The sequence below is a fragment of the Artibeus jamaicensis genome, unplaced genomic scaffold (genome assembly GCF_021234435.1).
Source record: "Artibeus jamaicensis isolate MK-2021 breed Jamaican fruit bat unplaced genomic scaffold, CSHL_Jam_final contig_332, whole genome shotgun sequence".
Lineage (NCBI taxonomy): Eukaryota > Metazoa > Chordata > Mammalia > Chiroptera > Phyllostomidae > Artibeus > Artibeus jamaicensis.
In genome coordinates this window covers 31,349,966-31,362,553 of record NW_026521788.1, presented here as the reverse complement: position 1 = coordinate 31,362,553, position 12,588 = coordinate 31,349,966, and the positions used below count along the sequence as shown (strand labels likewise).

At 41.8% G+C, this 12,588-nt stretch overlaps 1 protein-coding gene across 2 annotated transcripts in view; it reads right to left on the bottom strand.

Moving 5' to 3' along the window:
* Positions 1-12,588, bottom strand: part of SH2D4B (SH2 domain containing 4B) — a 116,019-nt gene that overhangs the window by 37,719 nt on the left and 65,712 nt on the right. For both annotated transcript variants that reach the window (XM_053663988.1, XM_053663989.1), the window contains exon 4: positions 11,404-11,551. In XM_053663988.1, the coding sequence (XP_053519963.1) occupies positions 11,404-11,551 (148 nt within the window). The remainder of the gene's footprint in view (positions 1-11,403; positions 11,552-12,588) is intronic.

The following is a 12,588-nucleotide window of genomic DNA, read 5'->3' as shown; positions in this document are numbered from 1 at the left end:
TATTTTCATTACCCATGGTATTGCTCTGTCCAAAACAAAGCCAACAACAGTTCTTGGCCTGTCCAGGAGGGGGCACCCTTCTTGGTCTGTCACAGGGAATGTGCCCTGTGACAATTCATTAATAGCATCCCTTAAATTAAACTCAAAATCTCAAAAGCTTGCTTTTAGTTCCTTCTCATAAATAGGAAAGGATTTTGGACTGTATCTCATGAATCTGCCATGAGGAACCAGAATTCATGGAGTAATTTTTTCATCTAACCCAGAGAAAACAGTCAAAACAAACACTAGGAGCCACACTAGGGGCAGCCACAAGTAGCTTTCACCCTGAGGCAGCAAGTATTGGACTGTCCTCATGCTCCAGAGGATCCACTGCAGAGGACAGTGCTCAAACCTAGTCACCTTCCACTTCCTCCCACAGCCCACACTCTGTCTGACCCAAGGGGATCCTCCCAAGGACTGTTGGGCAGACACTGCAAGAGCCCACTGTGCATGCAGAATGGAGGGGGACTGTGATCAATCCCTGCTAGGGTCGGTTCCAGGGACTCTTTTCTCCATCTCTTAAAGGGAGAGTGAGCCTCATCTCACAGAAATACAATAGAGACAACTGAGATAGCATGAAAATACTGAAGACTTCAGAAGAAAGGCTGAACTTAGATGTTAAAAAATGGACCAACTACCATGAGATATCACTTTACATTTATTAGAATGGCTGCTATTAAAAAAATGTTTTTATTAACAAAACAAAGTAACAAGTGTTGGCAAGGACATGGAGAAATTGGAACCCTTGTGTATTGTTGGTAGGAATGCAAAATGGTGCAGCTGCTGTGGAAAATGGTATAACAATTTGATAAAAAATTAAACATATAATTACCATATGATCCAGCAATTCCGCTTTAGATATATACCCGGAAGAACTGTAAGCAGGGACTGGAACATGTTTGTACATCTGTGTTCACAGCAGCACTACTCACAAGAGCCAAAAAGTAGAAGCAAAATGTCTATCCATGGATGAATAGATAAACAAAGCATGGTATATTCATATTGTTCATCCTTAAAAGGAAGGAAATTCTGACACACACTGCAACATGGATGGACCTTGAGGACATTGTGTTAAGTGAATAAGCCAGACACAAAGGACAACTATTGTATTTCATACAGCAGAAAATGGAATGGTGGTTGCCAGGGGCTGTGTGAAGGGAAGAATGGGGAGTTAGTAGTATTTAATGGCGACCAAGCTACAGTCTGGGAAGGTGAAAAAGTTCTGGAGATGGTATCACAATGTGAATGTATCCAACGTCATTGAACTATACGCTTAAAATGGTAAATTTTAAGTTGTATATTTTACCACAACTTTAAAAATGGACATTCTGTAACATTCCAGTTTGGCAAGCACCAGGCTGAGAATCAAGAGCCTGGAGCATGGCTACATGTCCCCATTAGCTAGATGAGTGCCCAGCTGTGGGCCCACCTCAGACCTCTGTCTCTTATCCACAGATCGGAAGGAAAGGTCCCTTTCAGTTCTGCCTTCCTGTCACAGGATGGTCTGGCCTGGGGTCACCTTCTCAGAACTGAGACATTGTTCTCCAGTACTGCTCAGCTGGAACCCTCCTGCTCAATAAGAAACCCAGAATCTCACAGTCTGGGGAGTCCAACCTCACCCATATCAGATCTGGGAATTTCAGCTGCCCCCGCTCAGGGGTGGGAAGTCAGAGGATGGAGTAGGGAGGTGAGCATTCTGCTTGGTGTGTCTCCTAACTCTCTGTCTAGCCTAGGACAAGTTTTCATCCTTCTGGGTCTTAGTTTTCCCTTCATGGAAAAGTACCATCCTTTGTCCAGGGCTGCCAAAACTCCCCAGCCATTCTGGATCATGTCCTTATCTGTGCCCAGGCTCCTGCTTGGTTCTCTAACACTAAAGAGAGTACAGGATTGGTTTTCCTCTTGGCAGAATCTCTGTGAGCATTTACATAGCTCCAGAAATACAACCAGGCAAGAGGCAGGATTTTTAACATTCAGAGTTTTTAAATAATGCATTCAGGTAGGGTGTACACATTTATTCAGTGTGTATTTAGTGCCTATTTTGTGTTGTACAGGACCAAACTGTGCATTGCACAACTGCATGGGGTGCAGTCACTGTATGATCATCATATATTTGTACAGATGTTGCAACACTTTTCTGGCAGGTGACAATTCAGAGTCATGAGGAGTGGGCCCCTTTTTTCCAATTTTCACAAAGGCACCATAACGGCTGGTTGCCGGGCTGGTGCTAGAGGATGTGGGTACAGCAATGAGCAAGACACAGTCTCGGTCCTCAGAGACTTTACTCTCCAGTAGGGGAAACACACCAGCAAATGGTGAGTGGAGCTGAGGTGAGGTGTTCACAGGATGCTGTGGGCTCAGGCAGAGAAATCGTGCAGAGAAGGACCTCTGAGCTGATGCTTGGGGGACACGCAAGATTCAATCAGGAGAGGCTGAGCAGAGGGTATTTTAGGCAGAGGAAGCTCAGGAAAAGAGACTAACATGTGAGAGGGACTTAGGGCCTTCCCCTGGGAATTGACCAGCATGGCCCATAGAGGGAAGCTATTGTTGGCAGTGACGAGAGGTGAGGATGCAGGAACAGAAAAGTCCATTTAAACCAGTAAATACTGGCTGATGAACTTGAGAGTTTTACCAAGGGGCAACTGGAAGCCACTGAAAAGTTTTAAGTGGGAGAGCAGGATACTGTTTGCACTTTTCAAAGACTGATTTGGCCCCATTGTTGCAAGTGAATCTGACAGGGACAAGAATGAAGCCTCGGAAAACAGAAATCAAGGCAAAGAATGATCAGGGTCAAAGTTAAGACAGTTAGGCCCTGGCTGGTGTAGCTCAGTGGATTGAGCATGGGCCTGTGAATCAAACAACTACGATTCGATTCCCAGTCAGGACACATGCCTGGGTTGCAGGCCAGTTCCCAGAAGAGGATGCATGAGAGGCAACCATACATTGATATTTCTCTCCCTCTCTTCTTCCCTTCCCCTCTAAAAATAAATAAATTAAATCTTTTAAAAAAAAAAGTTAAGACAGGACAATAGGGAGGACGAGTGTAAATTCAAAAAATATTCAGGAGGTTGAATCCTTACAACTTGGTAAGTTTGGGGATTGGTAGTAAGCAAAAAGGAGAGACCAGAATGACAGCCAAGTTTCTGCCTCTGAGAGTCAGGTGATGAAGCAGGTTGGAAGGAAGAGGAAGAGGAGGACTGAGTTTGGACATGTTGAGGTAGAAGCGTCTGTGAGACTCCAGGAGGAAAGGTCCTGCAGGCACCATGTCTTAGCTCATTCACTGCTGCTCTTCAATGAGACCCTCTCTGGAGAACTTACCCATGTTCTTTGGGCCCTTTCCCCACCTCTACCAAGGCAGAAAAGACTCCATTTTTTAAAGGATTTATTTATTTATTTTTAGAGACAGAGTAAGGGAGGGAGAGGAACATTATCGGGTTGCTTCTCACACCTTGACAGGGAATTGAACTGGTGGCCATTTGGTTTACAGGACGACACCCAACTCACTGAGCCGCACTAGTCAAGGCAAGACTGCATTTTACAGAACCCAAATAATCCACTTACATCCTGCAGAGAAAATGAAAGCTTCAAAGCAGTATCAGTTTGTAGTAACCCCTTGGGTGAATACAATAGAATGTTCCAAAAAATTAGTGAATAATTCTCTATATACAAAAAGGAACCAATACCGATTTAAACTGGGTACAGGTGTGGATGTGTTTAAATTCTGCTCCACTTTCTACTGCATATGACCTTGGACAACTTGAATTACCGTATCTTTATAATCCTTATCTGTACAACGGGGGCCTCCTACGGCTGCTTTGAGAGGTAAATGAGAATACATAGAAGGGCTTGGACAGTTCCTGACACACGATAAAGGTTCATTAAATATTCTCTGTTGTTGCCGTCATTATTGTTGTTGTTGTTGTCATTGTTGTTGCAAGGGGACTAGAATGCGGTCTTTACAAAGGGCCTATTTTGGTCAAGGTGCACAGAGGTGGAGGAAGGGATGACGTGAGGCGGGATGGGAGCTGAGTTAAGAGCGCCTGTTAGGAAGATGGAAAACAAGCAGTACAGATATGGAAGGATACATAGGCCTCTGGTGGGGCAACTGCTGAAGCAGCCTTCACCTGGGGAAGAAGAGGCAGGTTTGGCACCAAGATAGGGAACGCTAAGAGATGAGACTCAGGGACAGCAAACAAGGTCCACCCACAGCTGAATTCAGGCCACAGGAAGGGACTCTTCACACTGACTAGAGGCTTCTGAGGACCACAGCCAACCGTCCCTGTCCAGCTGGCAATTCCTGATGGCTTCCAACAGTGACCCCTGGTGGTCACCAGGAGCAACTTCAAGAGTTCCTTAAAACCGGAATCCCCAGAACAATTCCACTTTGGGGCAACATTTAGCCTCTGAGGAATCTTGAGCAATTCAAGAGGAAAGAAAACCCTAAGCAGAACCCAAACTACGCAGGTGGGGACTCACATTGGCATTATTCTGAGTTGTAAAACCAAAAACACGTGGCACCAGAGTTTGAGGAACAGTTTGAATGGATTATGTTGAAGGAGAAACTGCACAATTTCCCATCTCATCGGTGGATAGAAAAGGCCCTTTTTTTGTGATATCCTTCAGCTTTCCCTCCAGCCCTAAATTTTGCTCTGCCCCACCCCATCTTCAGGCCACATGGCATCTCTACAAGACCCTCAGGTTCTGCCTGTCTCAAGCAAATGGCATTCTGGAATCACTAATGTTAAACCCAGACTCCTCAGCATACTCTTTCCCGGGAGGGAGTAGAATGGAACCCGTATCACTGGACACCATACTGGGCTCAGGCACATATTTTCTCACTCAGCTCTAACAACAACCCAGAAAGGGTGAGACAACTGGCGTGCAGCTGTGGGCGAGGGGCCACCATCGGAATCACATAGTTCAAGGAGGGAGGGAAAGGGTTGACAATAACGCACATCCAATTTTTGTAAACAATGCCATTGATCAAGTCATCCTGCCTCATCTCTAAATCTCTGGGCAGCTAGATGTTACTTAATTCCAAGTTCACAGCTGAGAAATAATTAAATGAATTTCTGCCTAATACATTCAGAGCTCCTCAGAAGACAGAGACTGATCTACAGTTTGAACAAAATAACTAAGTCTGCATTCAAGTGACACTAAAGGGAACAAGTCCCCTTTATTCTAACTTGGAGAATTTAATTTAGGTGTTCCATCAAAAACTGCTGCTTTTGTAGATTAATGGCCCATTGTATCTCTCATATTAAATTAGTTGAGTGCAGCATGGCTTTGCTGGATTTGAATGACAAGTTCCAGAGTTTAGCTCGTCATAAGAAAGCATAAAATGAGGGACCAAAATCATGGGACCTGTGTTATCATATCCTTTCTCTGTGTTTTGGAGGTTTTTCCACTTTCTCTTGCCACACAGTACATTAATTAGCAATCAGGCAGCACTTGAGCCAGATGATTTCCATTCTCCATCCCTAACAAAACACCAGCCCGGCCCATCACTTTCCATCTCATTGTGTAGCTACTAAAAGAGAAACACTTTACGAGTGACAGCCCTTTACAACTTAGAAAGCACCTTTGTTTCTTCCCTCTCATTTCACCCTCCCAACAAACCTCAACTCAAAATGATTACTCTGTTTTACAAATGAAATAACTAGCTACTGAGCAAGAACTTGCTCCCAGTCACAGCAGTGAGTGGCAGAGCTAGAACAGGAGTGCCAGTCCAGGGTTCCTTCCCCACATGGCAACAACCTCATGCCACCCCACTTTGTAACTGCTCATTGTTACTTTTTCAGCATAAACCTTTGCCACACTTTGCCTTCCATTCTGAATTTAAATGAAATAATTCTTCTTAGCTCTTGACCATCTCATCTTTCCAGTCTCACTTTCTTCATTCAACTTCAGGCTGCAGCCACATTAAAACATGGGCCATGCCCTATGCACACAATGATTTTGCTTTTGCTTAGTGTTATTCCCTCTGCTATAATGCCATTCACCTTCCCATTTTCCCAAACCAAACGTCATTCCCTCCACAGGGCCTTTCCAAATGCTCTCTCTTCTTGGATGGAAAAAGATAATTTATACAAGTGGAAACAAAAAGAGAGGAGGGATAACTAACTTTGTATCAGACAAAATAGATATGGAGCCAAAAATGATATCAAGAGAAAAGAAGATCATTATATAATGATAAGGGGGTCAACTCATTAAGAAGATACAACAATCATAAATTGTTGCTCCCAACATTGGAGCAAATAAATATGTAAAGAAAATACTATCTGAAGAGAGAAATAACCAGCAAAATAATACAAATAGAGGGTGTTAATACCCCACTTTCAATAACAAGTAGATCATTCAGTCAGAAAAGTCAATAAGGAAACACTGAATATGACTTCACTTAAGACTAAATGGACCGAACAGACAGGCACAAAACATTCCATTCAGCAGCAGCAGCAGCAGAATATACACTCCTCTCAAACCCACACGGAACATTCTGCAGGATAGATCATAGTTTAGGTCACAAAATAAGTCTTAAGATTTTTAAGAAGATTGATAACACATCAAACATCTTTTCTAGCCACAATAGTATGAAACTAGAAATTAATAAGAAAAAGAATGTTGCATAATTCAAAAACATGTAGAAATTAAACAGTGCACTCCTGAGCAAATGGGCCAAACCAGAAATCAAAAATCTTGAGATAAATGAAAATGTAAACACAATATATTAAAATATAAAATGCAGTAAAAGCTATTCTAAGAAGAGAGGTTATAATGATAATTCCTACATTAAAAAAAGATCTCAAATGACCTAACTTTTACCTCAGAGAACAAGAAGATGAACAAACTAAACCCAAAGTTAGCAGAAGGAAGAAAATAATATATTTTAGCAGAATAAAATAGACACTAGAAAAACAATAGGAAAGATAAACAAAACTAAGACCTAGTATTATTTTTTTGTTTTTGTTTTTTTTTGAAAAGATAGATAAAACTGAAAAACCTCCAGTCAGACTAAGAAAAAAAGAGAGAAGATACAAATAAATAAAATCAGAAATGAAAGAGGAAATATTACAACTGACACCATAAAAACACTAAGGATTATATGAAACTATGAATAATTATTCACCAACAAATTAGATATCCTAGAAGAAATGGATAAATTTCTAGAAACATACAACCTATCAAAACTGAATCATGAAGAAATAGAAAATCTGAACAGAATAATTACTAGTGAGAAAGTTGAATAAGTAATCAAAAGTCTCCCAAGAAAGAAAAATCCAGGACCATATGGCTTCACTGGTGAATTCCACTGAACATTTATATATCCTTATCAAACTCTTCCAAAAAATAGAAGAGTAGGGAACACTTCCAAACTCATTTTAGTAGCCAGCACCATCCTCATACCAAAGCCAAATAGAGACAATACAAGAAAAAATACTAGCCAATATCCTTGATAAACATAGATGAAAAAATCCTCAACAACATATTAGCAGACCAAACTACCCAAAAAAGAAATTAAGAAAACAAACTCATTTGCAATAGCATTGAAAAGAACTAAATACTTAGAAATAAATTTAATCAAAGAGGTGAAAGACCTGTACACTGAAAACTAAGACACTGATGACAGAAATTGAAGAAGGCACAAACAAATGAAAAGATATCCCATGTTCACAGATAGGAAGAATTAATATTGTTAAAATATGCACACTACTCAAAGTCATTTATAGATTTTATACAATCCCTGTCAAAATTCCAATGGCATTTTTCATAGAAATTTAAAAAATAATCTCTAAATCCCTGTGGATACACAAAATATTCTGAATACTAAAGCAATCCTGAACAAGAAGAACAAAGCTGGAGGCATCTCATCTGCTGATTTCAAATAAAATTATAAACCTATAGTAAATAAAACACTATGGTACTGGCATAAAAACAGACATGTAGATCAATGAAACAGAATAGAGAGTCTGCAAATAAACTCATGCATATACTGCCAACTAAACTTCAATAGAGAAAAGATAATTTCTTCAATAAATGGTGTTGGGAAAACTGGATATTCACATGCAAAAGAATGAAACCGGACCCTATCTCAAACCATACACAAAAATCAACTCAAAATGGATGAAAAACTTAAATATAAGGCCTGAAACTAAAACTCCTAGAAGAAAACATAGGGAGAAAGTTTCTTGACATTGATCTTAGCAGTGTTTATTTTTAATTTGACACCAAAAGCAAAAATAAACAAGTAAGTACCTTTTTTTTCCATTGGTACAACATCTTAGCAAGGCAATGGTAGTGCCAGCTATTCTTCAGGTTTTTCTAGGCTACTCAAGGACAACAAGATGAAAGATGCCCTCAGAAAGTCAGCCAAGAAAGACAAAGACCTAGTAAACAAATCTAGGGGCAAGGCCAAAAAGAAGTGGTCCAAAGGCAAACTTCAGGACAAGTTCAATAATATAGTCTTATTTAACTAAGCAATATATGGCAAACTCTGTAAGGAAGGTTTCAACCTCAAGTTTATAACCCCAGCTATTGTCTCTGAAAGACTGAAGAACCGAGGCTCCTTGGGCAGGGCAGCCCTTCAGGCACTCCTTAGTAAAGGACTTATTCAACTAGTTTCAAAGCATAGAGCTCAAGTAATTTACACCAGAAACACCAAGGGTGAGGATGCCCCAGCTTCTGGTAAAGATACATAAACAACAGGTCCCACCAGCTGTACATTTTGAAAAATAAAACTTCATTTAAAAAAAACTACAGCAAACTAAAATGTTACTGCACAGCAAAAGAAATAATCAGCAACATGAAAAGACAAACTATGGCATGGGAGAAAATATCTGCCAACCATACATCCAATAAAGGGTTAATATTCAAAATATATAAGGAATTCATGCAACTCAAAAGCAAAAATCAAATACCCTAATTTAAAAAATGGGCAAAGGGCCTAAATAGATATTTACTCGAAGAAGACATACAGCTGGCCAATAGGTACATGAAAAGGTGCTCAACATCTTTAACCACCTGGGAAATGCACCAGGGAAATGAGATAGACCCTCACTATTGAGTAGGATGTCTATTATCAAAATGACAGAAAATAGCAAGTGTTAGCCAGAACGTGAAGAAACTGGAACCCTCATAAACTGCTTGTAGAAATGTAAAATGGGGCAGTCACTTTGGAAAACAGGATCGCTGTTCCTCAAAATGTTAAACAGAGTTACTATATGACCCAGAAATTCCACTCCCAGGTATATATGCAAGGGAATTGAAAATATATGTTCACACCAAAACCCAAAAATGAGCAGGGCAACATTATTCATAACAGCCAAAAAAGTGGAAACAACCCAAAGGTCTATCAACTTGCAAATGGATAAACAAAAATATGATATATGCATACATTAGAATTTTATTCAGCCATAAAAAAAGAAGTAAGTGCTGATACATGCATAACACGATGGACCTTGAAAACACATTAAATGGAAGAATTCAGACACAAAAGCCACGTAATTTATGGCTCTATTCTATGAAATACTCAGTATAAACAGGCAAATCATAGAGACAGGAATTAGATTCGTGGCTTCCAGGGGTGTGGCAGAAGGAAGAGTGCCTGTGGGTAGAGTTTCTATCTGTGGTAAAGAACATGTTCTGGCATTAGACGGTGGTGATGGTGGTACAACTTTGTAAGTAGACTAAAACCCACAAAAATGTACTTGTTAAAGGGATGAATTTTACGTTGTGTGAATTATATTTCCATTTTCTTAGAAGTCTGCCTATTGCATCTGATACATGGCTAAGAAAGGCTGAGTACCTGAGGGCTAGAAGTGGACATCACCTCATAACTCCAGTCTCTCTGCTGTGGCCTTAGTGCCAGTCACCTATGAAATGCACTGTTGTGGCAGCCTCCGTCTCTCATGCCCAAACCCAGCCTCAATCATGTCACTCACTGTCCACCCATATTATATGCCTTTTTACTTTGTGTATTTCTTATATTTTACCATCTGATCCTAGAGACTGCCCCTCCCTTAGCTCCCCAATTCCTAAAGTCTATAAAGGACTGCCATGCAAGTATGCCTTCCACATGCAAACCAACCAACTCGAAGCCCAATCCCAACCACCCCTTGTATCTAGTTCTCACTGTCTGGGCCACTATCCACCTGCCTAATCGCCCCAGGGCCAGGTATCAGACAACTGGAGGCAGCACCTATACCCCAAAGCCTGCTGAAATTACTCAGACTAGCCACACCTAAGCCTGCTTCCCCTGCCCTGCCTCGCCTTTCCCACAGAACCCACAACAGGGGCCCTGGCCCACATTTCCCTTTACTCACTCTGCCTCCTGACCGAGCCTGGTGCTTCCCAGTGTGGCCCTGAGTTCACGCCTGCTCTCTGAGGTTTCTAGGAATCTGGGAGTAAAAACTTCTTCCTGCAAGACAGTCATTTCCATGTCTGCATGTTTCACCGGACCTGATTAAAGCCACCCTGAGTACATATTAAAACACCACCCTTCTGCCCTGACCAGTGTGGTTCAATGGGTGATAGTTATCCTGCAAACCAAAAGGACACCTTTTTGATTCCCGGTCAGAGCACATGCCTAGGTTGCAGGCCAGGTCTTCAGTTGGGGTCATGAGAGAAACCACTGATTGATGTTCTCTCACACATCGATGTTTCTCTCCCTCTCTCCCTCCCTTCCCCTCTCTCTAAAAATAAATAAATAAAATATTAAAAAAAAAAAACACCGCACTTCCATCCTGGCTACACCTTCCCTTCCTCATCACCCCAGTGACACCCTCCAAGCTTTGCAGCCACCCCACACATCTCTGGCTTCCTAAGCACACCACATTCCTTTGCCACCATTCCTTCACACATGCTGGGTACTCCAAACACATTCCCCTGTCACCCTGCTTTTACACATGACTTTGCCTAGAGCGTCCTCTGCTGTCTCTGTGCCTCAGCTATTGCTACACCACCATCAACCTTCACTTGGCAACGCTGCATGGAACACTCTCCATCAGAGCCCTTAGCTCGTGTGTCTATCCCTGCCTGCCTGGTGAGTTCCTTCAGGATATCACCATGATCCCTCCCCTCTGGATCCCCAGAGCTTGGCACAGAGCCAGAAAATTATTTGTAACTCAGGAAATGTAGGGTTTTCTATTTTAGTAGAAGAAATCTCCTCTACAGGGAAGTAAGCTTCTTGAGGGTGCCGCCCTTACCCTCTGGGTCCTTAGCAGGACCAGGCGCACAGCTGGCCCTGGGTAAAGGCTTCTGGGCTGAGTGAGAGAAGTGGAACGATGATGGCTGAGCAGATAAACAAGTGGGAGGAGGGCGAGGGGGGAAGGCAGGCTGGTCTCTGGACCATGAGGACCAAGCTCTACTCACACTGTTCTTCCCACTCACGTTCCTCTTTCTCACTGGCTTGGCTCTGTAGCTGGGCCTGCTTCAGTGTCCAGTAGAGTTCCTTTGCCCTCTGCTCCTCCTGTAGACGAATCTGCTCTTCTCCTCGCTTCCTCTCCTCTTCCTCTTTCCTCTAAAATATAGTGGGGATAGAATAACATTAGGTGACAGTGACACTCCCTGAGGGAGGAGAAGTGCCTCTGATTCTGCAGAGGGAACAGCTGAGCTGTTGTGCGGTGGGTGGACCAGCAGTGGCCATTCCAGTCAACATCAACACACTTGAAATGGCAATTGTTACACCCAATCAGGCTGTGGCAGGGGTCAAATGGGTTGAAATATGAGGAACAACTTGTAAACTCAAGCTTTCTGCAAAGATAAGTGGATGCTGGGCCATCCTTGGCCACACTTCCATTCTGGGGAAAGGAGGAAAAGGGGTACCTGGTCTTCCCAGAGGCCAGTTAAGCAAGATATGATCAGGTCTTAACCTGATGTCCAGATAAGATATTACAAAGAAATAGCAGGTTTGGGCCCCCAAATCTCTAATTTTTGCCCCATTTTTAAGCTCCAGAAAGGTTGTGTGTTTGTGTATGTGTGTGTTTTCCTCCACCTCTGTTTACATCAAAGTAACATGCATATGCTAAAATGTTCGTAAGCCCAAGGCTTCTTATAAAAAACAAGAATTCTCAAAGCTACTTGATTACCACTGAGCCCACCCCAGTCCATTCCCAAAGGCACCGTTTCAATTGTTCCAGCTGTTCCTTCATGTGCTTACATCTATGTCTGAATAATGCTGCTATTCTTGAGTTATCAATTCTAGACATTAACTACTGCCTTTCTTTTTTGTTACATGAGTATTAAGCACCTATATTTTCACTTATATACTTTTCCTCTCCTCATCTGCACAATAAATTATACCACAGTTTGTGGTTAAGTCAGTAATCAGTGTAAACACAGTTCACAGCAAAGACAAATAGGGTGATATTTCCACCAATTTCAACTAGTACATTTTTTAACTTTCTAAGATAGGTCTCTGAAATATTGGCATGTTAAAGCTTGCATTTTCACAAGAAGGGGCTGAAAAGAAGTATTCCAAGTCATGAAATCCAAAGACCTACATCCAAGATTGATCTATCCAGCAAAGTTTTCATTTAGAATGGAAGGACAGATAAA